The sequence below is a fragment of the Hesperophylax consimilis genome, chromosome 3 (assembly GCF_061612785.1).
Source record: "Hesperophylax consimilis isolate HC1 chromosome 3, BYU_Hcon_1.0, whole genome shotgun sequence".
NCBI classification, from domain to species: Eukaryota; Metazoa; Arthropoda; class Insecta; order Trichoptera; family Limnephilidae; genus Hesperophylax; species Hesperophylax consimilis.
Window position 1 is genome coordinate 11,895,540 of NC_142838.1, and position 25,806 is coordinate 11,921,345.

The window sequence follows — 25,806 nt, forward strand, 5'->3', positions numbered from 1 at the left end:
GACCTGTTGTGCTGTATTCACATAAAAAAATATTTAAATCTGAATCACTAATAATTTTTAAAGTTTACTAACGGTGTTCAATCACTCGAAGGGAAATTATGGTATCTCCCTAAATTATTTGTCATCAAAATAATACAATTATCTATTAATAAAATTGTTTTTTTTGATAGGCAACTATCCTGAGATAAAATTTTGTTTAATCAATATTTCAGCTTCACTAATTCTATTATAAATCAAAATGGTCCTTGATTTTTCACGTTTAGATATAAAATTGAAAATCTTTGGTTTTCTCAATTACTATTGTAAATATTTAATTTAATTATGTACTAAAGTTATCCTGGTGTACTAGAAAAAGTTTCTAAATTCTTGTTTGAAAAGTCATTTAACCTACAAATTTATGAACTTATTTCTTTAAACTGCGAATCTCCTTTCGTCCCCATTACCCTCAGCCTTACAAAATACCCCAATTGGGGATGCCATAGTCTCCCTGGCTCCAAATAAATGGGATCAGTTAAGACTCTTGTGCGGTTATTGTGTCACATTTAAAAAAAAAACACAAAAATAATTGGCATGGAAAGATCAACCTTCAAATTTAAAACAAAATCGACGCTGATTGGCCATTTGATAACAGCGTTAATTGTGAATGTCTGTATAACACCAACCTAATCCAACCTGTGTATATTCAAATAAATTAAATAGTTTTCCACTCTTCCCATGAACTTCGCATTCCAAAACTACGCACATTTCAGTCACGAAGCCAGTGATCTATATCTCTCCCGTTTGTTCCCAAACATGGTTCGCAACAAGACATGCCTTGTTTCCAATATTAGATCCCCTCGGATAAGGGAACAGGCGTGAGATCAAATTACCCCCATTTACGTTTTTCCGATACCTATTCCCATTCATGTTGTTTCTGTGTGAACGGAATTTAATGGCAACCACGGTTAACAGTAGTTTTTGTGTGGCTAGTGAAGAAACATGCAAAGATATTGCACAATATTCCAAGTTTTCCGCAAGATAGATGTGACAGAATTTAAAATTATTTTCAAACTTCTACGGTGACGTGGTAAAAACATATTTACATACCTAGAATTAAACTAGGGTCACCTTGGATAATAAATACGTTTTTTATTCTAAATTTTCTTTATAATGTCTTAATTTTCAATCCTGATTGCACGCCTCAGGGCATATAACAATTTTCCATTACTAGAATGTTGAAATATTTTCAGTAATAATGTACCACATTACTGCAAATATGAACACTTTTTAGAATCGGTATAAAAAATCCAATATTGTTATCTTTCAAATGTGGTCTACCTGACCATCTGAGATCATATGACGTACGTCTTGAATACATCAAGATTAATACACTTAAATTTAGAAGGCAATTGACTGATATTTACATGAAATAATTCTCGGTCGTTTTTATACTACACTGTCTTAGTAATATTGAAATAAATGTTCCCAATCCCCATTGTTTAAGAAGCCATGGCGTGTTTCACCTGAATATATTTTAAAAATAATTCGCCTATTTGAGCTCTCTAACCCAAATATGTCGACTATATAATAAAATAAAGTGTGCTGAAGTAGATATTTTCGCCCATAATTTTTACGGAATCAGAAAAAATGTTCTGCTGTTGCTAAAACATATGTTGCGCTAATTTGTATTACATATTACATGTGTATATATTTATGTATTTTGTTTCTCTTTGTATTATTTGTCATCTGGGTGACCTTATATTTAATTTTATATATTTTTTTTGTCTCTATTTAGATGTATTCAAAATACTGTGTCCTATGTCCGAGAATATTTTTGTAATTGAATGTACCTGTTTGTGTATTATCTGAGAATATCTGTAAATATTCAGCGTAAATAAATAAACACTGTCACCCTATTTAATTTTAAAAACGTCGATGATGTAATTTTTGAAACCATTAAAAACCAAATATCACCTTAATCTAACAAGAGTTCTGATACTTTAAGATATTGTGTTATTTTAGTTTTTTGAGGAAATGGATGTGGTCGATAAGCGTGATTCTGAGTAAACATCGAAAACGCTTGAATTATTCGCAGTCACAGACCCTTAGTACTCGTTTTTATTAAGTTTAATATTTAAAAAAGAATAGGTTCATAATATAAAGCTTGATTGGAAACGATTATTAGATGCCATTTCTTAAGCTCAGTGTGTCTTTAACATTTGCTTTCAGGCAACAATAAATTTATTCATATAACTACATATGGGTATCTTTAAGTGGATAAGAAAATCATTTAAAATATAATATGTAACATGAATCTCAAGACAACCTACCTACAAAGTACACCTTAAAAATCATAGGGGTTTATTGCTCCCCGTGAGTCACGTATCCTCTTTCCCCTATCTCTATATTTTATGTTCGTACCTGAACATTCTGACACGCGATATGCCTGTATTACTAAACAACCACCAATAATAATACCCGGATTGCCTCCCTTGACCTTCCCATTGTAATACCTAATGGCGTATCCCTTTTCCCTATCAGTCTGCCCTTTTTCGACTTGAATGAATCCGCCATTTTATCTTTTTTTAAGCTCGTAACATAATGTAAGGAAATCGGTCTTTGTAATCTATGATGGACGATGATAGGTAGTTGTTAACGATGGTTACTTTTTTCATCCCACAAGTTCAGTTCTTTTCGAAAGATTTTTTTACCTTAGCCTCTGACATGTTAAAGGTCGTCAGCAAAGGAATCAGTCTTCTTATTCCAAATTTATTTTGTTTTTTTAAAACGACCTTTTTGGCAAACGGTTAGCTTCTGTTCTCTGAGCCTAACTGTCTTGGTTTTAAAACACGGTTTAGGCAAAAGAGAAAGGCAAAGAGTTCCAACTTCTCCCTGGTAACCGGATCCAGTAATGGCATCCACAATTGGGGATATGTTATTTGACTGAAGAGTGCAGGGAGGGAAAGAAGATCAGGACGAGGAAGGTGATAAAATACCTGGCTATTCAGATCTATTTAACAAACACGAGTAAAGTCTTTTCAAGCAACGTTTCAAATCTTAATTATGATCTTTCATCAGGGCGATACTGAGAGTATCTACCGCTCTGGGACGTGCTGCAAGTAAACTGTGTATTAATGAGATAAAAAAAAGTATAAATCCATCTACAAAAAATATATTTAAAGAAATTTAGAATCTGGTTTTCCCAAAAAGGTGATATGTAATGTTTGTTTACCAATATAAATGTAATTATTTTCTACAAGGATATAGTCAAAACAGTGAAATATCAAAGCAAGGATATTCGTAACACGAATGACACCATAATAGTATGTAGAGATGAAGTGCGATATGTAGAAGCTGATTCTCACTTGGCCATTTTCCAACATCATAAGATAAACATAATTCAGTAAAATGGGCCTACTGAGAATTACTTCCATAGTATTATTATGTTTACGTCTACAATTTTTCATAAAATTTGTACTGAAAATGCAATTCCGCATAAAATGACTAATCATGGCGATAATAGAATGGGTTATTTTGTAAACCGTTCTTATTGATGCATAAATTAATGATACTTGATTGTAATAGATTAACCTTCGGTTGTAATGTGCGGACACTGTACATTATTGTGTAGTACCAGCCTGACATTACCAGACGGTTGTATTTATTAACAATTGTAATGTGTGGACACTGTACATTATTGTATAGTACCAGCCTGACATTACCAGACGGTTGTATTTATTAACAATTGTAATGTATGGACACTGTACATTATTGTATAGTACCAGCCTGACATTACCAGACAGTTGTATTTATTAACAATTGTAATGTGTGGACACTGTACATTATTGTATAGTACCAGCCTGACATTACCAGACGGTTGTATTTTAAACAATTGTAATGTGTGGACACTGTACATTATTGTATAGTACCAGCCTGACATTACCAGACAGTTGTATTTATTAACAATTGTAATATGTGGACACTGTACATTATTGTATAGTACCAGCCTGACATTACCAGACAGTTGTATTTATTAACAATTGTAATGTGTGGACACTGTACATTATTGTATAGTACCAGCCTGACATTACCAGACAGTTGTATTTATTAACAATTGTAATGTGTGGACACTGTACATTATTGTATAGTACCAGCCTGACATTACCAGACAGTTGTATTTATTAACAATTGTAATGTGCGGACACTGTACATTATTGTTTAGTACCAGCCTGACATTACCAGACGGTTGTATTTATTAAGAATACAAAGCTCTACCAAATAACCTTTAAAAACTATTGGTAATTTATTAAGAATCTTTTCAAAATATAATATTGTAGGCCATTGACGAATGAGTATAATACCAATATTTTGTCACGATGTGACAAAAGTATTCATAAAAATCATTTGAACATTGTTTGAATTTCTTGATATTTATTAATCACAATCATCATCACAATGATAATTCATCACATCTTTAAAAAGTTATATAAAGTCATGGAAAGTGATGAAACAAAAACTTTATTATCTGGGTTAAGTAAGTTAGGTTAGGTTAGGTTAATTTTTTTTTTCATCGCTTCTAATGACTTTATATCACTTTTTAAAAGTGTTTTGAATTGTCACTGTGTTGAGTTATCATGGAACCATTATTAAGACATATTATTGTGCAGGTGGATGAACACGTTCCGATATTATTATGAATTTACTCACACTGTATCAGGAAGCGGCTTGCAGTCTCGTTTTTAAATGATTACCAATAATTTGAAGAATTTAATTTTTAATAGATTAACATTCCTCTCCGTGCACGAATATTTGTATCAGATAGTTTTACTGTGAAGTCATTTTCAAGGGAGGGTATTTAACGGTAGCGTCGAATTATTTAAAATTAATTAGCTTATTATCGGAACTGGTATTTTATAACCCAACAATAGCTCGTGATATAAATGGAAATTCGAGTTGAAAGCATTTACTGTTGACCGGGGAATTCCAGACGGAAACTGTTGAAAAATTTACGACTTGTAGTTCTTTGAAAATTCTGCTACTTCAGACAACAGATTATCTGCTTTTAATGTAAGATTCAGTGGTAGAACCAAATGCATCTAACCATGTTTTGATAGTAAATAAATCTGCCAAGAACCTTCGCAGTGCCAAAATAATATTAGAACTGCATCTTAGTAGAATGAACACTTGAAGGTATATGCAGGCGTAAAGTATTAAAATTCCCACGAAGGATATTGTAATGCTTTGAGGCCTACGGTAATATTGATATTATCTTACGCAATACTGCAGGCTGCAGGGTGTGGAGGTAGTGTTTGGCTTGTGTTCCATGACTGGGCAAAATTCTCACAGCTCGTGAGGGCACAGCTCAAGGGCGATGGAAACCTTAACTCACCAGAAACTCACAGAAACCGTTGAAATAGCACTTTTAACGTGTTTACAATCAATTAGCTCGTTCTTGGAGAGCATGTTTCATAATGATAGCATGAAGGTTTGAGAGTTGTTCGAGCTTCAAACTCTTGAATGTGGGTGTACTTGTAAAATTTTAATTCACCAGGCAACCAGAAACTCACAGATAGCTTTGAAATAACATGTTTACAATCAACTTGTTCGTCCTAGAAGAGTGTTTCTCAAACTGACAACACGAGGGGTTGAGCGTGTTTTGAGCATTAAACTCAAAAGCCGCTCAATTTGGTGAGCGTGCCAAGCAAAAACACACAGGACAACAATTAAAACAGGCAACGTGTTTTCAATCAACTGGTTTGTTCTAGAGATGTGTTATTCAAGCTAAAAAAAGTCTGTAATCCTTTTAAATACGCATTATAGTGCTGATTTTGGTGGAGTCTACGTTGAGATTCATGGTGATTTTAGCCAAACTTGAACATCTCTCAATTTGATTGATGAATATGCAAAACCTTTATTCACCAGGCGACCAGAAGTTCGCACAGACAATGGATGAAGTAGTATAACAGGCAACACCTTTACAATCAAGTGGCTCGTTCTAGAATGGTGTTTCTCGAACTGACAACTTTTCTGTAGTACTCCATAAAAACGAATCACCACGTTGGAACTCAGAGATTGTGAATGTACCAAATTTACATCACTCAACTTGATCATCAAAATGCTTAAGCTGTATTTAGTGAGTTGATCAAAATAGTCAGGTGTTTCTCTTAATCCACCTTCTTTCCTCCTGCCACATTTTTTTATGTAGATCCCAACGTTTCAATAGGTCCGTGCAGTTGGAAAAAAACTCAGTGTTCCCCCACAAGATGACTGCTATGAATATTTTTGTATTCTGTATAACAGACAGCTTCAATTTACTATACTTCCACATATGTTATTGAATTACAGTAATGTTATTTGGACATTGAAGTTAACCTAACTGGTGTATTGTGTTGTAAATATATAAATTTCCTAAGCCTAAAAACATAAAACATGGGACATTTACTGTTACTGTTCAAATGCATTGTGAATTTCGTACCCACAAAATACACGAAAAGTAAACAGCTACATTGCCGTGGTAAGTAAAAACACAGTAATTTCCAAAATTAGTTGAATATTGGAAGTTATTGAGAATCTACCGAATTTCTTTTGTTTTATGTTAAACGTAATTTAAAATTACTCGTTTATCGTATTAAAAAAATATGGTACGGTTTTTGATGTTGTCGCAATTTCACCGCTGTTGGTAAGTTAAAAAACAGTGTTTATTTCTGTAAGTAAAAACACAGTAACTTCGTTGAAAGTACTGCGTTTATACTTTAATATTTACGAACTTGCAATATTTTTAGCAACCATCTTATACACAAGTAGTGTATGTTAGTATAATGTATGAACAATGGGAATCAATACATTTCATAAAACCCCAGGCGTTTATGTCACTGCCATACTTTTCAGAAAGAACAGATTTATAGGATCCAGTAAGAATGCACTTGTGTGTCGAGTCGTGTGCACGAATTTGTCTGCGGAATTGTCGGTGGTCGCATGTCGCATTGTGCTGTGGGAAATGCCCGTAGCCGTTCCGTGTCCTCGCCGGATATTATTGGAAGGTGAAGGCGACTGTCGGACGATGACTTACATAAATAATACTAACAATGCATTCACGAAGCAATAAAAACTCCTTCCCAGTATACACTACTTACTTACATATATTTTTGTCTCTTTTTAAAGCGTTTTTTGTGTATTTTCGTGAATCATTTGGGAACGTTTTAGTTGCTTTTTTTCATTAACTTCACACAGGAGGCCCAGAGGAAAATAATTTCCTTCAGGGCCTATGTAATCTTTGGGAATGCAGTGTGGAGGATCTTTTTGAGGAGAACATGGGTCTTGAAGGGAAGAAATCTAGAGGCTGGCAAATCGTTCCACAACCGAGCTATTCAACTCCAGAACGAGTCATAGGAGCGACCCGTTTTCATTCGACAATTGTCAATCGTGTACATATGTTGTACGTCTTTAGCGTGTTACACAACTATGCTCTGGTGTCAAAAGGATGAATGATGCTAGCTCCTTCGAGAATCTTCCATTGTAATACTGGTAGTACCAGGACAACATACTTACCTGACGCCTGTGCTCTAAGGAATCTGTTTCTGTACAGAGTCAAGAGTTTTTTCTGGTATTTTGGGGCTTCAGACTAGAGGTGGCTGCTAAATTCAACCGTGGGGCGCACTTGCAATTTGTACAGGGTCAGCAGTTGTGTACTATTAAAGTAACTGCGGTCCCCGTACAATGCGCTCAGCTTGTAAGAGGCCAATTTTACTATGTCGATGGAGCCACCGTGCCTAAGCTGGTCACTTAAAATTGCCTTAGTTTTTAGGTTGCGTTAGGTTAGGTTAGTTTTAGAATAGGTTAGCTTAGGTTTAGTAATTTAAACACCCGTCACACGTTGACGGTCTCCGTAGTCGAGGGGGTAAGGCTCTCCAATATCTTCGGCCCCTTTCAGAGTTGAAGATTCTCAGTACCACCCTGGTGGAAGTCGTGTGGAAACGTATGCCTTAGTCTCACTGGCTCCAGACGGTTGGGTGGGACAGTTGGGAATATCTAAAAAGAAAAAGAAATACTTTTTAACATTTTCATCAAATTTTACCGTTCTGCCTAGGTTTGATCATTTTTTATGGCCGTCAAACGGTTGATCCTATAACTCTACTTATAATATATAACCAAACGCTAACAGGCCGAGAATTAGCTAATATCAGTCCATTAGAAATTTCCGAAATGGCATCAACGGTTGATGTGTTCACCATGTCAAACGTGACCGGGACTCAAACAACTTTATCTTTTGATAAGTTCGATTAAGTTTGGTTAGATTAGGTTGGGTATGTATAAATTAGACAAGATTGAGGAGTAAATACATTACGTATCGCCCTTAAATATTTTGAAAACCTTTCCTAAGCTTTTCAAAATAACTCCGAATAATACGTAACTAGAAACCGTTTGCTTCAACGTTAAAATACAACGAATGACTTAATTCTTTAATCTCTTTGGTTTAATTCAAAAGCCACTAGGCATGTATGCTGGGAAACTCAAGTTTTGCTCTCTGACGCAGAGTGTTGCAATTATTATAATTTGCCTTCCATTGGAGAGTTTCTTCTTTTTTACTCTGTAAAAAGTCCGGTGACACAGATCATAACCTTTTGTTTGCCAATCCGCTTAAAGCAAGGAACTATTTCTTATTTGTCAGTGTATTCTACCCAATTATTGTCAGTTCTACGTTCTACTATTTATGTTCTGATTCTCATTGTTCGTGATATTTGTCAATACGTGCTGCCAATACAATGAAAATTGCTTTCCCACAGTATTAAATCGATTTTCATGTGTAGAGTACTGTGTCAAAATATTTCTAGCTATGATATAAACGATCCGAATATTTATGTTAACAGCTAAATGGTTAAATTAATACGTGATGAATTATTCGTGTGCGTACGAGCGTGACATTTTCAAAATTGGATCTGATATATGTATTAAGATTGTTAATATTATTATAAAAAGAGTAGTGCAGAGACGTGAAAGATCACGGATTGATGTATTGCATGTCAGCTAAAAATCGCAGACCATGGAAATTCAGAAAATCTGACTATACTTGTCAAGATTAACCGTAAGAAATTTAAACAAAACATAAACACATTTCAAATATAGAATTAAAATATTTTATTCTAGGTGGGGTACTGTATCGCTTGTTTGAATTCTTGACAAATCAGTTTCACTTTTCACAATGTCAGATAAAACAATTTTCTGTTAAAATTTGATTTCAAAATAAATTCCAAATTCATTCAATCAGAGTTACTATCACAGACAGACCCACAACCGAAATAAGCATCTTCTTAATTTTTTTCAATTAAAGACAAGCAATAAATAAAAATTAAAAGTGTAAGAAGTAAATAATCCCTTGGTATAATATGTTTTACAAGTAGAATATTTTGTCTGCATTTAAAACTAGCGCGTTGTTGTGGCTTATACGTCCAACAAATAACGATTTTTTCTAAAAAAAAAAAAAAAATGGTAAAATTTTTATTTATTTAGATTTTTAGTATTTTTACGGTAACAGTATTATAATGTACTGTTAGGGCACTGCAGATTTATTCTTACTTTTAAATGTATACCTACGTCCTGCCCCACCACCATTCCTATCCCTTTGTCACTGGGAGAAGTAATATTGCCAGTAATTAGTACAATCTCAACCGTTCAACGAGCAAGTTAAGAGAGACAAGTTCAACGCCGCATTATGCGCAAACGGAAGCAATCCATATACGCTGTGGGGTTTTAGTGCATTTGATGGAACAAAAGGTTATCCACTACAAAGTTGGCCGAATTCAAGGTTCTGGAGGCATTTTTCCATCTCTACCAATTCACTTCTTTCCGTTCCTAAAAACCATTTCATACTTCTATCATTTGATTACCGAAATCAAATTTCAGTTTAAAACAGCTATCGAAACATTTACTAAGTTGAGTTGGTTTATAAATATTTTTGTTTTGGTTTATGAGTCGCACAGTTAGTCTACTCGCATTCCTATCACGTTCTCTATTGTAATTAACTTTCATTTGATATATTTTTTAACACACGTCAAACAATAATTTGTCGAACATCGAAATGATTTGCAGTAATTTGTGTTTTTTTATGTGCAGATTGTGAATTACATTTTGTCGTTTCTCAAAGTGACATCTATTAAATTTAGTAGTAATTTAAAAAACTGTAAATAATATAGGATAGTTTTTAGAATGGTCCAAATAAACTTCATTATATCTCGGCGGGGTTAATTAGCTGTTAAATTCAACAGATGACCATTGTCAACATCAACGGCGTTGAAGTTTTTTTATAATTAGCGTCAACGTCCAGAACTAGTGGAAAGGTAGATATGCAGTTGGCGGCGACACCGTGGGACATTAATATTCGCCTCATAAGATCATTGTTTGTAGCTTTAAATTACGTTAAATATCCGTGAAGTATGAGCACGTCTGCCTGCGGTTGGGCAAACTTGTCTGTGTCTCCTTCTCTCCCGCGGCTGCCTTAATATGGAAATAAATTATGACAATACTACACATTAATGCAAAAATCACGTACGCGGGAGGTTTAGTTGGTCTGTACGTCGCGCCCGTAAATACCTGTCAGGTGCTAGACACTACCGGACTCGGTACGAATTCTTTTTCGAAACGAGTTTGGCAATTTATGACATGTGTCTTACAAAGGTTCTGAATTATTTACAAAAATGTTTGTCCACCGCTTGCCCTCCCCTCACAAGTTTGTTGAACAAAGAAAAATATAAGTTTTGTGTAAAAATTAAAAACTAACAATATTCCAGTTGTCCAGAAACCCCACATTCAAAATAGAAACGTTATATGAAATGGATTTTCATAATTTAAGTAAATATAACTCAATAGCCCTGTGTCTCCCGACGTTTTTAAATTCACAACTTTCCCCAAAATGGCAAATTCACATACCCAATGTCTACGCGTCTTGTAAACTTATTTTTGAAGTGTTAATTTGATATTTAATTGTATTACGTAGTATTATTACAATTTGATAAATAGAATCTAAAACTTTGAACCAACTCAACTTAGTAGATGTTTCGATAGCCCTTGTAAACTGCATTCAGGCCGCGAAGTTAATTTGATTTCGGTAACCAAATTATGGAAGGATATTTAGGAACGGAAAGGATGGAGAAGGACAGCTGAGAAGATACCACCAGCACATTGAAATAAGCCTAACTTGTTGTGGATATCCACTTGTTCCCTCATATGCACTAAGAGTAATAATCCATGATAACAATTTTTTTGAACGGTCGGTGTGCACGTGCGATTTGTTTTCTTCATCTATATTACTACAGACACATACCTCTGTCAGTGGTTAGCTAGACAAGGTTTAGAGATAAAAAATTGACATAGTACAGTAAAACCTCTGTAAGCGGAACAACTTCATTATCAGCTGTATCCATTATTGTGCATAACTCTTAGTTCGGAAGCAGAGCGTTTCTGAAGGTAATTGCTGGAATTGGAACCTGTAAACCACGGAAGTTTATCCATATATTTATTTCTAAGAAATCACATCGCTGCTTTTTTTAAAAACAGATTGTATTAATACTATTTTCCAATTTAACTGGGGGTTTTATGTGAGCATTTTATCTGTTGAGAATAACTGCGTCAATTACCTACACTCACTTACGTATTTGCTGATGCAATGTGCAAAGAACCTTTTCTTGTTGGAAATGAGAAATATGAGGAAATAGACATTGAGTGCAGAAGCACACAACATCTTATTGTTTCCTAGAAATGGAAGAACATAATATTATTATGTCGGAATACACAGCTGAGTTATGTTGGGAATCTACTATTTATTACTGACGTAATAAAATGTGCACTTTCGCAATATTTTATTAAATTTATTTAAAAACGTGTAATTGCCATTATGTTGTTTTTTTTAATTGCTTCAAAATAATTAAATAACTTAACGAAACATTATTAAAATAGCAAGATTAAAATGTTATATTTGGCCTTTGTTATAAGTCAACTTCAGTGCAAATCTCTGAAAACCACATTATAATATTCTTTTCTTAGGCTATTGAAAGAAAACAAAATAAATTCTTACGTTTTCTGATGGAAATTTCAGAATTTTTTTTGAACTGCAACACTCTTTTAACTGATATAAAAATGCTTAAATTGTCAAATCGAAGGATTTTCAATGACTTGATATTTCTAGATAAAATTCTAAATGATGCGAGTGGTAGCTCGGAATTGCTTGCATTGATAAGCTTTCGGATTCCACAATGTAATATTAGAAGTCGGGATTTCTTCTGGGACTAACTACCATATATATTCCTCTCTGCCCAAAATACTAAAGTAGAGAAATAATTATAAGAAGAATATCGGCATTTACTATTTACTACAAAACAAATACAAACAGTTGTTACTGAAGTAGTTTAGTTCAAGAACGTGTAAAAAATATTAACTATGTATAAATATTTACTATGTTTATTATAATCTTCAATAACTATTTATAAATAAATAAATAAACTTGCAACCTACCACAATTGTAATATAATGACTGTACAGAGTGTATCAGGCCGAAAGACTTTAACAAGCGCTTCCTGAACATATTCAGAGTAAAAATTAAGATTTCAGTTTGCCGTCCGATAACATTTTTTCATTTAAAAAAGAAAAAATACGTATCTGTCACACGTCGCCACTGGGCACACAGTACAGACGAGACAGGGCGCGTATCACGTGATCCGTTGCAACATGTAACAGTGTGATCAGTGGAGACGTGTGGCAGATTCTAATAAAAAATATTAAAAAATACACCATCAGACAGCCAAATTACTTTTGCATTTTTCAATCCAAAAATGCTCAGAAATTCCTGGAAGCCTTAAGGTCTGAAACAACCCGTTAATTGGAAAATGTAGGTAACCATATTATAATCAAATCAATTTCGTTGGTTAATTGACGTATAGTATACCTGATAGAAAATGCCAGGCATTAAAGCTTAACTAAAATCCGTGAAAAGGTGATTAATCTTTTTTTGTATCGTGTTATGTAGATAAAATAAGTGATTTTTAACAGGTTTTTGAAATATATTTTAGAAATAATTCCATTGATTGTAGCATAGACATATGAATTTAATTCCTATGTCTGTGGATTGTAGTGATTCTATACATTATACCGTGCGGTTTTTAGTAAATAGTTTGGATACATCTTCATAGATACAGAAAATAACCGCTTTCATCCACTTAACACCTTTGTTGGAAATTAATAAAACGAAAACTATTGAAAATGTTCCAATTTCAAACCTTTGAGATACGAGTTTAATTGGTACATATCCTTTTATTTTCAATCATATTAAGCTTTTTACTTTTGTTTCCTTGGACGTTTTTGTAACAGATTCTATAAAAAAATACTATTTTGTAGCAATATTTTGATGAGTTATGCGCTAGTTATGAAGTCTATTGAAAACTTTTCTTCAAATTATTGTATTACGAATCTTTCAAAGTGTTGGTAGAAAGGTATAATATTACCGTTTGATGAAAACAAATACTTTTTTCTTCCACTTTCTTCCACCTATATCTTCAGTTGCACGTTGTAGGTTCGTAACTCTTGATATTGACAACTGAATACAATTGTTCGTGCTGAAAAGTACTGGAACCTTGTGACTTTTCTTTTTGTTTTGACAAATATTATAAAATCACTATGGTAGAATAATACTTATAGGAGCTTTGTGTGTATTTACAAAGTTATTCAAGTAGATCCTCCACGTAGTGTATGCGGCAAGGATCTTCTTGAGAGTTAATCCAGCGATTTATGTGGGGCAACGTTTAGTTCTGATCTGACTTGTCTTTCCCTAAACATTTATACTTGCGTAGTATTTTCCAAGTTTATTGGCCTGGGGAAGAATAATTTTGAAAGTGAATACGTAAAAAAATCGCAATTGGTATAACCAGCCAATAATACCGCAGGCTAAATTGTTGCGTTCCTTTAACATATATTATTTTTATTTATTTTACATCTGATCGTATTTATACTGTCCCTTCGAATTCCATTCGCCCAGCGGCTGTCCAGGGTAGACATGTTCTCATGCTGTTACTCCACAACTGCATTCACCTTTTTGCAGACCTGAAACAACAGGTAGCCCTACAAAAGTAAAAAAAAACTTATATTTTAACGAATAACTTTTTCATGTTATGTATTCATTCGTCTGAAAATTACTAATTTATTTATTGATTACTGAGAAAAACAGTGATTCCAATAACATCTCACAAAATTAACAATTAATAAAATTTTGAATTCAATGAGGTTTGACTGAAAAATGTCCATCTCAAAATAAAGGTGGTTAATAGCGTAGTCATTCTCCACAGAGTCATTTTCATTGGCAGGTTGATACCGCCTCATGGAAATATAAAAAGCCTTTGCTGTCAGCTCTGGAGAAGTTATCGGGAACATGAAATGTAATACATTCCAGAACATCAGGATTGCGAATGTATTAATAAGTGTTACTAACACCATTGCAATTGTTCTCCTTAAGTTTAAACTTAGACGATTTAGTCATATCATTCCAGCGAAAGTCAGAGGGTACAACAGATGATAGTACCCAAATTCTCACATGTGAAGGTATCGCATGAACTTTTTTTGAACGTTTTCTATATCATTTATATGGGGCATATTTAGTATGGGGCATCTTTGGGTCTCCATATTACTAAGCCACTCTAGAATGCTGCTAACCAGAGTTAAGGCGAAGCTTAATGCCAAATCACTATTTTGATTAATCTTTATAAGAATAGATACATTATGAATACAAAAAAATATGCTTTAGATAAATTGAAGGTTTTCCTATCGCTTCGCTTGAGTATAATACAAATAAATATATAAATTACTCAATAAAAAATATAAATGCAAACTACTTAAAAAAATATTTCAATTGAAATGTATGAACGCATAAAGTAAACAACATTTAAAAAATACATTTTTGTAGCTAAGATTATCTGTGACAGTTGCACTCGATTAACTTTTTTGCTTTCTTATAAAATTATTTACAAAATCAATAAAAAACAGTTTTTTGCTTGAAATCGAACGTTTTTAGACTCCGTTTGTCAATCAATTTTGATGCCTATTACCTACGATATAAGGTATACCAAGAATGGTTCCATGATAACTCAACACAGTGACAATTCAACGCACTTTTAAAAAGTAATATAAAGTCATTAGAAACAATGGAAATTTTTTTAAAACCTAACCTAACCTTACCTACTTAACCCAGTTAATAAAGTTTTTGTTTCATCACTTTCCATGACTTTATATAACTTTTTAAAGATGTGATGAATTATCATTGTGCTGATTTATCCGGTCACCACCAAGAATATACACATTTTTGGCTTGTAGCTTCCTCTTAAATAAAGCATTTTTTTATGACTGCCGTATTAAAAAATATTTTGAATTGCACGTGACAAAACGCATGGATGAATATACCGAATCGATATGAGAAGGAAATATTAGGCGCGTGTCAAAAGAGATTCCTAAATCCATCGTTTTTTTTTTTTTTCGATGTCAACTTTTTTTAATTCTCCTTTCGGCCTAACATATTAAAAAGTTCGTTAGTCTTTTCTTTGGAAATCTGAGGCAACGCTGCGCTAGGCCTGGTGCCAGCCGCTGGTCAGTCGTAATTTAATAATGTCTGCCTACTAGGAAAATTAGGGAAAATTGGCTATTATTACGTCTCAGCCTGTGTTTATTGCAGCTGCAGTTGACCGCTTAAATAATACGAACCTTGAAGGATAATAAAATGAACTAACCGCCTTACTTATTACCTTGCAGAAATGCACGAATATTCCACCTGGTTACTTTCAAGAATAATATTAACTTACGTGCTTCGTTAAAGACTCAATCGCCATAGATTATTTTCTATTTGCTGGTGTATGGGTGACGTTATACTACAGATCAGACACAAGAGTCTTAACTGCTCCCAAGCGTCCGGAGCGAGTGTGACTATGGCATCCACTATGGCTCTACTATGTTATATTTGGCCAATGAAGGAAATTTGAACAAACTATATGTTATACAGAATAGAGCTATGAGATGTATACTGGGAAAAGGAAAATACGCAATCATTAATCAAATGAGAGAGCAGCAAAATTGGATTCCAATAAAAAAGAGACTCTTATTTAATATGTTAATTTTTGTGCATAAAGTCATGAACAACCAAATGCCAAAATATTTTAGGGATGAAATCGTTTTTAATAGAAATGTTCATAATTACGAAACCAGAAATATAAATTGAATTAGATTGCCACTTATAAAGAAATCAAAATCACAGAACTGCCTAATGTACAAAGGACTAAAGATTTATGATGAAATGCCCGAAAGTCTGAAGAATGAAGGATGAATGAATGTATTTAAAAATAAATGTTATGTTAACAAAATGAAATATTATCTTGTTTATATTAGTTTATATTCAAATGTTGTATAAAATAAACTAACTCAATAAATAATAAAAAATAAATCCTCAAATGGGGTAAGAAAAGGCTGAAGGTAGTGGGGAGGGGAAGGAGATGGGGAAGAGGAAGGTGAGAGAGTACTTGGCAATTCAGATCTGATCACCAAACACGGGTAAATCCATTTCATGCAACTTATCAATTCTAAATGGTGGGCTTACACCAGGGCGATACTGAGAGTATCTTCCACTCTGGAACGTGCCGCAAGTATACTTAGATACTTACACTATATATTAGAATGGAAACCAATGTTGTGCCGCAAGTATATAATATATTATTTTGAATCAATAAATTGTGACTTAACATAAATCCATCAAATGAAATTTACTTGCGCACGCTGGGATTTGAACCCACGACCTACGGATTGCTAGTCGGAGGTAGTCAAACAAACAACAATATTAAAACAATACTTAAATTCAGAAGTCTGTGTTAATTTTTCGAAGGCTGTCAATGCAACAATGCCTTAAAAAATTATATATCAATAAACAGTAAACCATAAATATTTCATTCCCCTATACCTTACACTGTGGGGACCGCAGCATCCATAGATCATACGGTGCAAATACATATACTCGGTCGGTTTTTCAAAAGAGGGTTACCTCAGAAACATAATAATAATAATATTCGGATGATTTACAAAGCGCCGTTTTTTGATCAAAATCACCTCAAGGGCACTGTACAAGTATATAATACACTTCTACAACGATCTAGTAGCTATATATGGAGATAATATATAGTAACATACTCATCTGGTAGGTCACTTGAGATTAACACTTAATTAACATTGACTAAATGTTTATTAAAGAAATTTAGATACAGGATTTAGGACATAATTGTAAAAATGGATATAATTGGACTTTTTTCTCAGGAATGGTATATTTAATTTAAGGATATGACAGCTTAAAAAGGTATGTTTTTATAAACATCATTATATGATTCCACTTCATAATAACGTCGCCCACAACACAAAACAACAGGCTTATCTCATATTTGTAATTTTTTTAGGAAAGAAAAAACTGTGTTTTTTGCATTGGTGTATTATATTTAGATGAGACATGAAGCGAAAAACTAGGTTCCGCTTTTTGACGTCTAACTGATCTCCAACTCTCCCAACGCTCTAACTAAAGCTACAGATTTCGGTCTACTTCGAACAAGTTAAGACGAGATATTAGTATGCAGTAGCACCTCTAATTATATCTATAATTATATTTTTACCGGATTCTTATACATTTTATTAAATTTTTCGCTATTAGGGTATATACGTAATTATGGCTCTCACCAAAAAAACAATTTATTTATTTATTATATTCTTATTCTTAATTTATAAACGCCCTTTTTAGGGGCTTTAAAATGTAAATATTTATTTTTTAAATAACCCAAAATAGGCAAATGCCCGTATCATCGTGGTAACATAGAACAAATAAGAAGATATAACATATACAACCATACAATGATATGCATATATGTAGTAAAACTAATAATATATAAACAATAATAATACAAAAACAAAATTAATAGGTATTAAAAAAAATAAAATAACAGATTTGGGTGCCTCCGGAGGTGTCATGATTTATAACAGCAGACTCTAAACCATAGTAACAATTACATATTTATACAGTACAAATTTATTATACATAACTGCCTCAGTAACAAGAAAATAAAGATATCCACTTACTCGGTATTGTTATTTCCCTCAATGAGTATTCTGGGCAATGAGGAATACATGCGGAAGTTAGTCCCAAAATTTTTGCACTGAAATAAATCCCGACTTCTAGTATTACGTAGTTGAATTCAAAAGCTTATCAATGCAAGCAATTCAGGACTGTGGTGAATATGGTTATAAATGGTTAATGCGATCGTTTGATTTTTAAATGTTTCGATGATTTCCCATGTCACTGCAGTGACTCTTTTCTAATGATGTATTTCTATTCTAGATGCTGTTGGGTTTGTCTGTAATCCTCTGTGTGGCCAGCGCATGCAGTGCCGGTCTGCTGCGAGTGCCCAAGGTTTATAACGCCATCATCAGCTCGAGCGACAACCTGACCCCGAGCAGAGCCTTCCCGCTCATTCAGCCCGTGGTCCATGAAACGGCCCTTGGATACGGCCCGCTTGGACCTATTGTCTACCATCAGGTAAACAAACCTTCACTGTGATCCACTCTTAATGACATCGAGCAAAAATATATATACATACATCCAAAAATGTATTGTCATGTTTGAAGTTATATTGCCTACTTTTAACATTCATGTAGGTATCGATTTTTTTAACACCTCGGGGCTAGAAAAAATAATATTATCATGTCATCGAATATTCCCGCTTGTCATTCAATTTTAAATAGAATCGCTGTTTTGAAAGTAATCCAAAATGAAATACAGTTTTTAAAAGCAAATGAAAAAAGAATTCAGATTTAATTATTATGCATTTAATCAAAAGCTCTTAAATGACACTTTCTCGGCAGCTTTATTAACCAGTGACCGGGCATTGACAAAATCTTCCTTTTGAACTCTAACTTCTGTATAACTTTCTTGTATTTGTGAAATATTTTCAACTAACTGTACTAATCTATCCACACTTTTCATTGAACTCCCTTTTAAAACGTATTTTCATAAAAAATAATATCCTTTTAATCGAATAATGTTGTCTTCTATTGTGATTATTTTATAATATATAATCGCTTAAAAAAACTGTGTTTTCGCTTTATTCTAAAAAACAGATTTAAAAAATTATTAAAGATTTTGTAAAAATTTATATTTTTTGATTGCGAAACATGACCGGATGAACAGTTAGGCCGTTTTCTGTTTTATAGATTTTTTGTAATTATATGGGAGCTTCTTCAGTAAACTTTTAAACGTAAAGATATAGCTTAGTGTTCTCTCTTTCAAATCTGTTTATGTTATATGTCTGACCATTCTATCAAACTTATTATTAAAAGCGTATGATATCGTTGAAATAAGTGTATGAGCTCACTCATATATGGCACTAGTTTAGTCCATAAGGTAACCCATATATGGCGTTAGCTGTCGAGTATTGTAGAAACTGATGGGATAATAAATTAGGTGGGAACCTCAAGGTCGGGGTACGTACTATCACCGCCTGCTAAGATATCAGAGTCCAATGTCGATCATCACATTAAAAGTTTATTACATTGAAGATGGAGTTTTATTTAAAAAGAGAGTTAGTGAGAAAAACCGCATATACAATACAAATAATAAAAGAAAAAGAAATAGAACAAGTATTATGAGGACATGTCATTTGGTGACAGATATAGCACTACGTGGCCCGAGTGGTTGATCTCTTAAGACCCCGCATCCCGAATTTCGACCGAACTACGACATAGTTATTCAGCGAACGCTTTAAATTTTTGTGCTCTTAACTATCCCGCAGTCAATTGGGGGAGTATCAAAATTACTATCCTCCTTATATTAGCTTAAATACTTGACATATTATTTTAATGTTTTACGTATTCCTGCGTAAATAAATATTATGTATTAACTTACCATTAATAATTGTCTGAATAATTGGGATTTCTATAGTTTAAAACCTTATAAGACAGAAAAATCATGGGGTCGTCGGAAGACCCATTTGGTTACAGAAGTTTTGTTTGGCATCTGGGCCTGTCAAGAGTTAAATTTTTTTTTCTAGGATAATAGCTTATATATTTCGCTTTATTTTTAATATGTCATACTTTACTAAATATTTTCGCTTACACCTATTCAGTATAATCATTTTTTATTATTATTATTGGAGCGCTCCCCCTAACATTTGTTTTTACATATCTATCTCCCTTTCAAACGACCTTTTTCTTTTTATTTATTTTTGGAATAACTTTATTGAGTAAAACCTCAAATTGTAATATTTCATTATTGAAGACAATATTAGCGATTTCTAAACGAAAATCTGAAACAGAAAAATCAGAAAAGTATTCGGTCACATCTAGGACTCGAACCCAGGACTCTTGCCTTGACGGGGCACCGCTCTGATCTTTTTCTTCTTTATATGGAGCCTTAAAAAGAAAGTCCACAATCCAATCACAATTTGGGAGGCAGATTTGGGTACCGCTGCCCCGAGAACCATTTATTGGATAACCCCCAAGTGGTTCACGTTTGGCGACTTAGCAGGGGTTACCGGGTTCATCAGTGAGGGGTGTTCAAGATGCGCCTACACACTAGCTACGTGGCGTGCCGGATCGGGAGAGGTTGGTTTGGGGAGACCCTTTGACCTCTTGAACTGATCTCTCTTAACCCAACGCCTTGCACTGCAGCGGAAAGGATAGATCATACGTCCGTCACTCCTAAATTAACTCCTAGATTCTTACCTAACCCTCATGCATTTTTCCTTCCGGGACTTCCTCTCCTTCCCTTCCGTAAAAAATAAACCCTCCACGCAGCATGCCTAAAGATGACAGATTCACTTGGGGGAAATTATTTTTATCAGTGTGGGGTTAGTGAAAAAAAAATTCCAAGCTTTTTATTTCCATAGTTTTGTGAAAACCGAACTTATACAACCATTACTTGTCGCATAGAACTTTCAACCCTTGGAAATCTGCTAAGTCTAAAGTTATTTTTTTGGTTTGTTCTGCCTATCAGGTTCAATGTGCATATATATCCTACGTGACCCAATCATCTCGGAAGGCTGCCTCTCAAAGGACGAAATTTCGTGCTCATACGATTAACAATTATAATAATAGGGCCCAGCGGTCTCACGTTTTGTCACCGCACAGTAGCGCCATTATTTTAAATAAATATCACCGTCGCATTTCTTAATATGAGAATCGCTACATGCTGTTGTTAAGGCTACGTCATGTAATATTTTAAATTGGGCCGCTATCAATAACAACCCTTACGTAGATGGCGATAAGGTTTAAATTCGCGCTTAACACCATCCGCCTGTTTTGATTTATGCAAGAAAAAAACATGGCCAAAAAGTGCCTTTTATTTTATTTTGTGGATGTTCAGGCATAAATATTTAATTTTTACTCGATCTTTTTCTAAATAACTTAATTTGCCGCATTATACAATAAAATCATAACCGAAAATGGGTTCGTGAGTAGGAGATTTTGAACTTTACATTATTTTTTCTTGGCTTATAAAAAGACTAATATAAAAAATACTCGATCGTTTCCAAGGCCAAGATGTATTCTACTCTCAGTATTTAATTAAAGCATCTGAAACATTTCTAGGAGACCAAATTTTCAAACCAAAAACACATGATTTTGCATTACTACCTATGGCATCGCCTTAAGAAGGGTCTTAAATATAACCTTAGTAAAATGTATTTATTTACTCTGGTAATATCTTCTTAGTTACACCTTTGGTCGTTATTCAAATTGCTTTGTGTATTTTATATCTTTAAAGTGTTGATTTTATGCAATAAAAAACCATATCACTAACTGTCGGATATCGTATCGTATTTACAGATACGTTTAACGCCCACACAGTTTTAAATATCTTGTAATTAATTCAATTGCAGTTAGACCTCCCAACGTGTTAATATATATCAATATATAAACGGTTTATATTTTATTTGAACACCATTTGGTATTTTTTAAATTCGTTAATTTAGTGGAGTGCAAAATTTTAAAAAGTAAAATTTCACTTAGGGGTATTTTATATTTACTTCTGAGTAATGGATTATTGGTATATTTGAGAAAAGATTGCAAGTTACAGGTTACAATTAGGGCGTTATTGGATTTAAATAAGGATTTGGATCTTGTATGTCAACTTTTCATACACTTGTAAAAATATTACGCCTTTAGTGATTTATTTTTGGAGTATTATATTGTTTTACGTTACCTCCTTCCTTAGCCAACTTTTCGGACACCATTATAGTGTCCATCATCAGGGCAGATATGTAATAATTATATTATTTTAATATTTATAATTATCATTTTTTTTTACAGATTTTCGATGTTAGTCTCGCTAGGATAAACCTGTGTCGAGACAGACGTATAACATACATAAATTAGTGTTTTCATATTATTTGATACATATAATATTTCATTACATTAAATTACAATGTGAAAATGATAAAAAAAAATAATAATAAATGATAAATTGGTTGATCAGCATCTAGTACATACTTATAAGGGGATTTTTATAAAATTTTTGATCTTGGATCTGTCTTGGCTGATGATCCAAGACTTGATGTCTGTTTTGTATTTCAAAAAAGATTCGTTCAGTCTAATGGCTAGTGGTTGCAAAATATCTAAAATTTCTCTGGCCAAAAGTTGTTTTAGCGAAAGGGATTTGTAAGAGATTATATCCTTTGGTTATAGTATCACGAGCAGTTTGGACATTTTCAAAAGTAGTTTTGTGTTTGAAGAGGTATGCTAGTATGTTTTTGGCATAAAGTTGTCTAATGTCCATAATACAGATTTTCCTGAAGATTTCATCCGAGTTGCTTGTGATTGGTAGTTTGAGGATAATCTTTATTATAAGTTTCTGAGCTTTAGATTCAATTAGGATCAATGGCGGCAGCGTTTGCTCCTCCCCATGCTTTGATACAATACTATATCAAAGATTGACAAAGTGCATAGTAGATTGTTAATTAATAAATAAAATTATTATTTACATATAACGGCAGACCTATATTATGACACTATCTAGGTTACAAACCAATTTCATTAGTAATTAATTGAAAAAGGTAGCTGCCAAAAATATGGGAAAAATTAATTGCATTATGATATTGCTATTTCTAAATTTAAAAAAATATTTAGTTAATAGGTCTCAATAATCGAGTGGTTTACAACGCCTGTCCCAGTAAGAAAAGAGATCCTGGGTTCGATTGCTAGTTGTCTTTTTATTTGCTGTTTTTTTTATTTCATTTTTCGTTTAGGATTATTAGCATTATCTTTTTCTTTAATGATATGTTACATTGATGGGTATAACCATTTAAAATAATTTAAAAGAAAAAGTTGTTCCTGAAATTATTTAGCTCACTGATACAAATTTCTACTAGCAAAACTGCAATTACTGCATGAATATACGGGAAGATTATTTATATTGTAGACCCATAGTCACGTAAATTGGATGACACTGCTGTACACAGAAAATAAAATACCATTTATGAAAGACAGAAAACATAAATTGTTAGATAGTAAAAAAAAAACGACACGAAACTTTGTCGCTGGAAATTATTTTTTTCAATTCACGAGTAAAATAATATTTGAGCTAGCGTGCAGTTTGTTGGAAAAGGTCCACGGAAATGTGGAATTTTCCCTGGCGACAAAATTACGTACGCCACGCTGCCATACGGTGTTGCCACGCCGCCGTGCTTTTGTGAACGGTGACCCAAAATCATTCGCTGCATTAGTTTCTAGCCGTGGCGTGCATTGTATTGCATTACACTTGGCTCATATTTTTCAATTAATTACTGGACTGCGGGATATTTTCCGACAACCACACTTACAACGAAAACACTGGCTAAGAGGGGATTAAGCTTTAGTTTAACCCAATCCCGTCTAAATTCTCCAATAGAAATATAAACCGTCTAATTTATATAATAAAAATATGGGGAAATACATAAATCACTTATTCAAAACGACTATATAAAATATCACAACTACTTGGACACTACACAACACAAAATAATAAATTATACACAAATTCAGTTAAGACTGACAGTGGTAAAATAAATATAAATATAATAGAAATATATACAATCTCCTTCCCGATAGTCTGAAAATAGAATACACACATTTAACCCTTTCAGAACTGAATTAAAACTGGCAGTTTATTGTTTTTTAACATTGAATAATTGTTTCAATTATAATGGAAAGGACAAAACTGTGTTGAGGTTAATAATTTTATCAAATATGAGTAATCAAAATAATACAAAAACTGTATTAGGCCAGCTAGTAGGTCATATTTGATGTTTGATAACAATTGGAAGTTTTTGAAAAAAAAATTGTTCTGAAATAACGTAAAGTTTTTAAAGGGCGTAAAATACACATTTTTTAACAAGGTTTGAAAGGGTTAAGAAAAAACTGGTTAATCTAAAGATTAAAATTAATGATTAAATTATTAGTCTTGTGGTACGTTATATTAATACATGGACAGTGCAAGCTATGTTATCCAGAGATAAACACTTATTTATATATTGATTTTTTGTAAAATTTGTTATTGGAGGTGTTTGGGATTTTGAAATCTACGCCATGGGCACATACTCTTTTTGTTGCAGTAGATACCTACCTATTATCAACATTTTTTTATTAAATAATAAATGTTGCGAATAACTGACAACGCATTTTTAATTCCAACGAAAAAAAAATGTTTTTCATAACTGGTCAACATTCGCAAAGCATAGTAGGTAAGGTAACAAGCATTATCAAAATTCTTTATTTTATGTAATTAACAATATTTTTATATGATAATAATGACAATAAGTGCATAGGTACTAATAATACTGTAATGCAATCTTTATAGTTTCCCAATGTTAGTTAATACCTCCCTAGTTGAGAAATTGTGGAAACAAAACTTATTTATGGCATATGTTAACTTTCAAAGCAGCAAATCTTTCGAAAGTAAAGTCAATAAGACATTTTCTCATGATTGTTTGTCTGAAGTTTACAGGTCGATGCAAAGTCATTTCCGTAGCGGCTCTTTAAAAAACCCATTAAATTCCAAGATAGTATTCAAGTTATGTAAAAGTTTTTATTTTAAATAATATATTTTATTTAGCCATCAAATTTCACAATTTTATTTCTAGTTTTTTCTTTTATATCTAACTATTCTAAAACTACTACAATAATATTCTATTACCTACGTACCATTATTTGGACTTCACAACATCGAGACATAATGCACGAAAATCTATTAAAGACTTTCAGCTTCCTAGACATTAACGGGGAGTTCAATAAACATTTTAAAACCTTTATAATAAATATAGTTTTGTCTTGCCGATAAATTTGTCTTAGGAAACATAAAATTTTTGCAGCTTCTCGTAGGATAGCCATGAACTGTACTATTTATACTAACACTTTTTTATCAGGTAAAATTTTATTTTTTAACCTATACATAAATACTAGGATGTTATAGAACAAAACTTATTATTAGTTAATACTCAACTACTGTGAAAAAACTAGTTCATAGTGGAATAATAAGGGAACTTAAATAAAACTCACAGAACCAGAATATTTACTTTTAAATTCACGAATTTTTCAAATTCCGTGAAACAACTGACCCTTTTATTTAGTTGTATAGCTTTATAAAACGCCCTTGATACAATATTTCACAAAAACATCAACATAAAATCAGTATAACCTTTTCAATTAATTTCATGTTTCTTTTTGTACAACTTAATCGTGCCGTTAATATTGTTTTAAAAAACAAAGGACTTGAAAATAATCTTTTTTCAATCTGCCAATTTATCA

General features: G+C 33.0%; 1 protein-coding gene across 1 annotated transcript in view; it reads left to right on the forward strand.

Moving 5' to 3' along the window:
* The window catches only part of LOC149424946 (uncharacterized), a 44,388-nt gene that overhangs the window by 12,550 nt on the left and 6,032 nt on the right, over window positions 1-25,806 (forward strand). Inside the window, exon 2 of the mRNA XM_089650867.1 lies at window positions 18,371-18,568. Coding sequence (XP_089506993.1) covers window positions 18,371-18,568 — 198 coding nt within the window. The remainder of the gene's footprint in view (window positions 1-18,370; window positions 18,569-25,806) is intronic.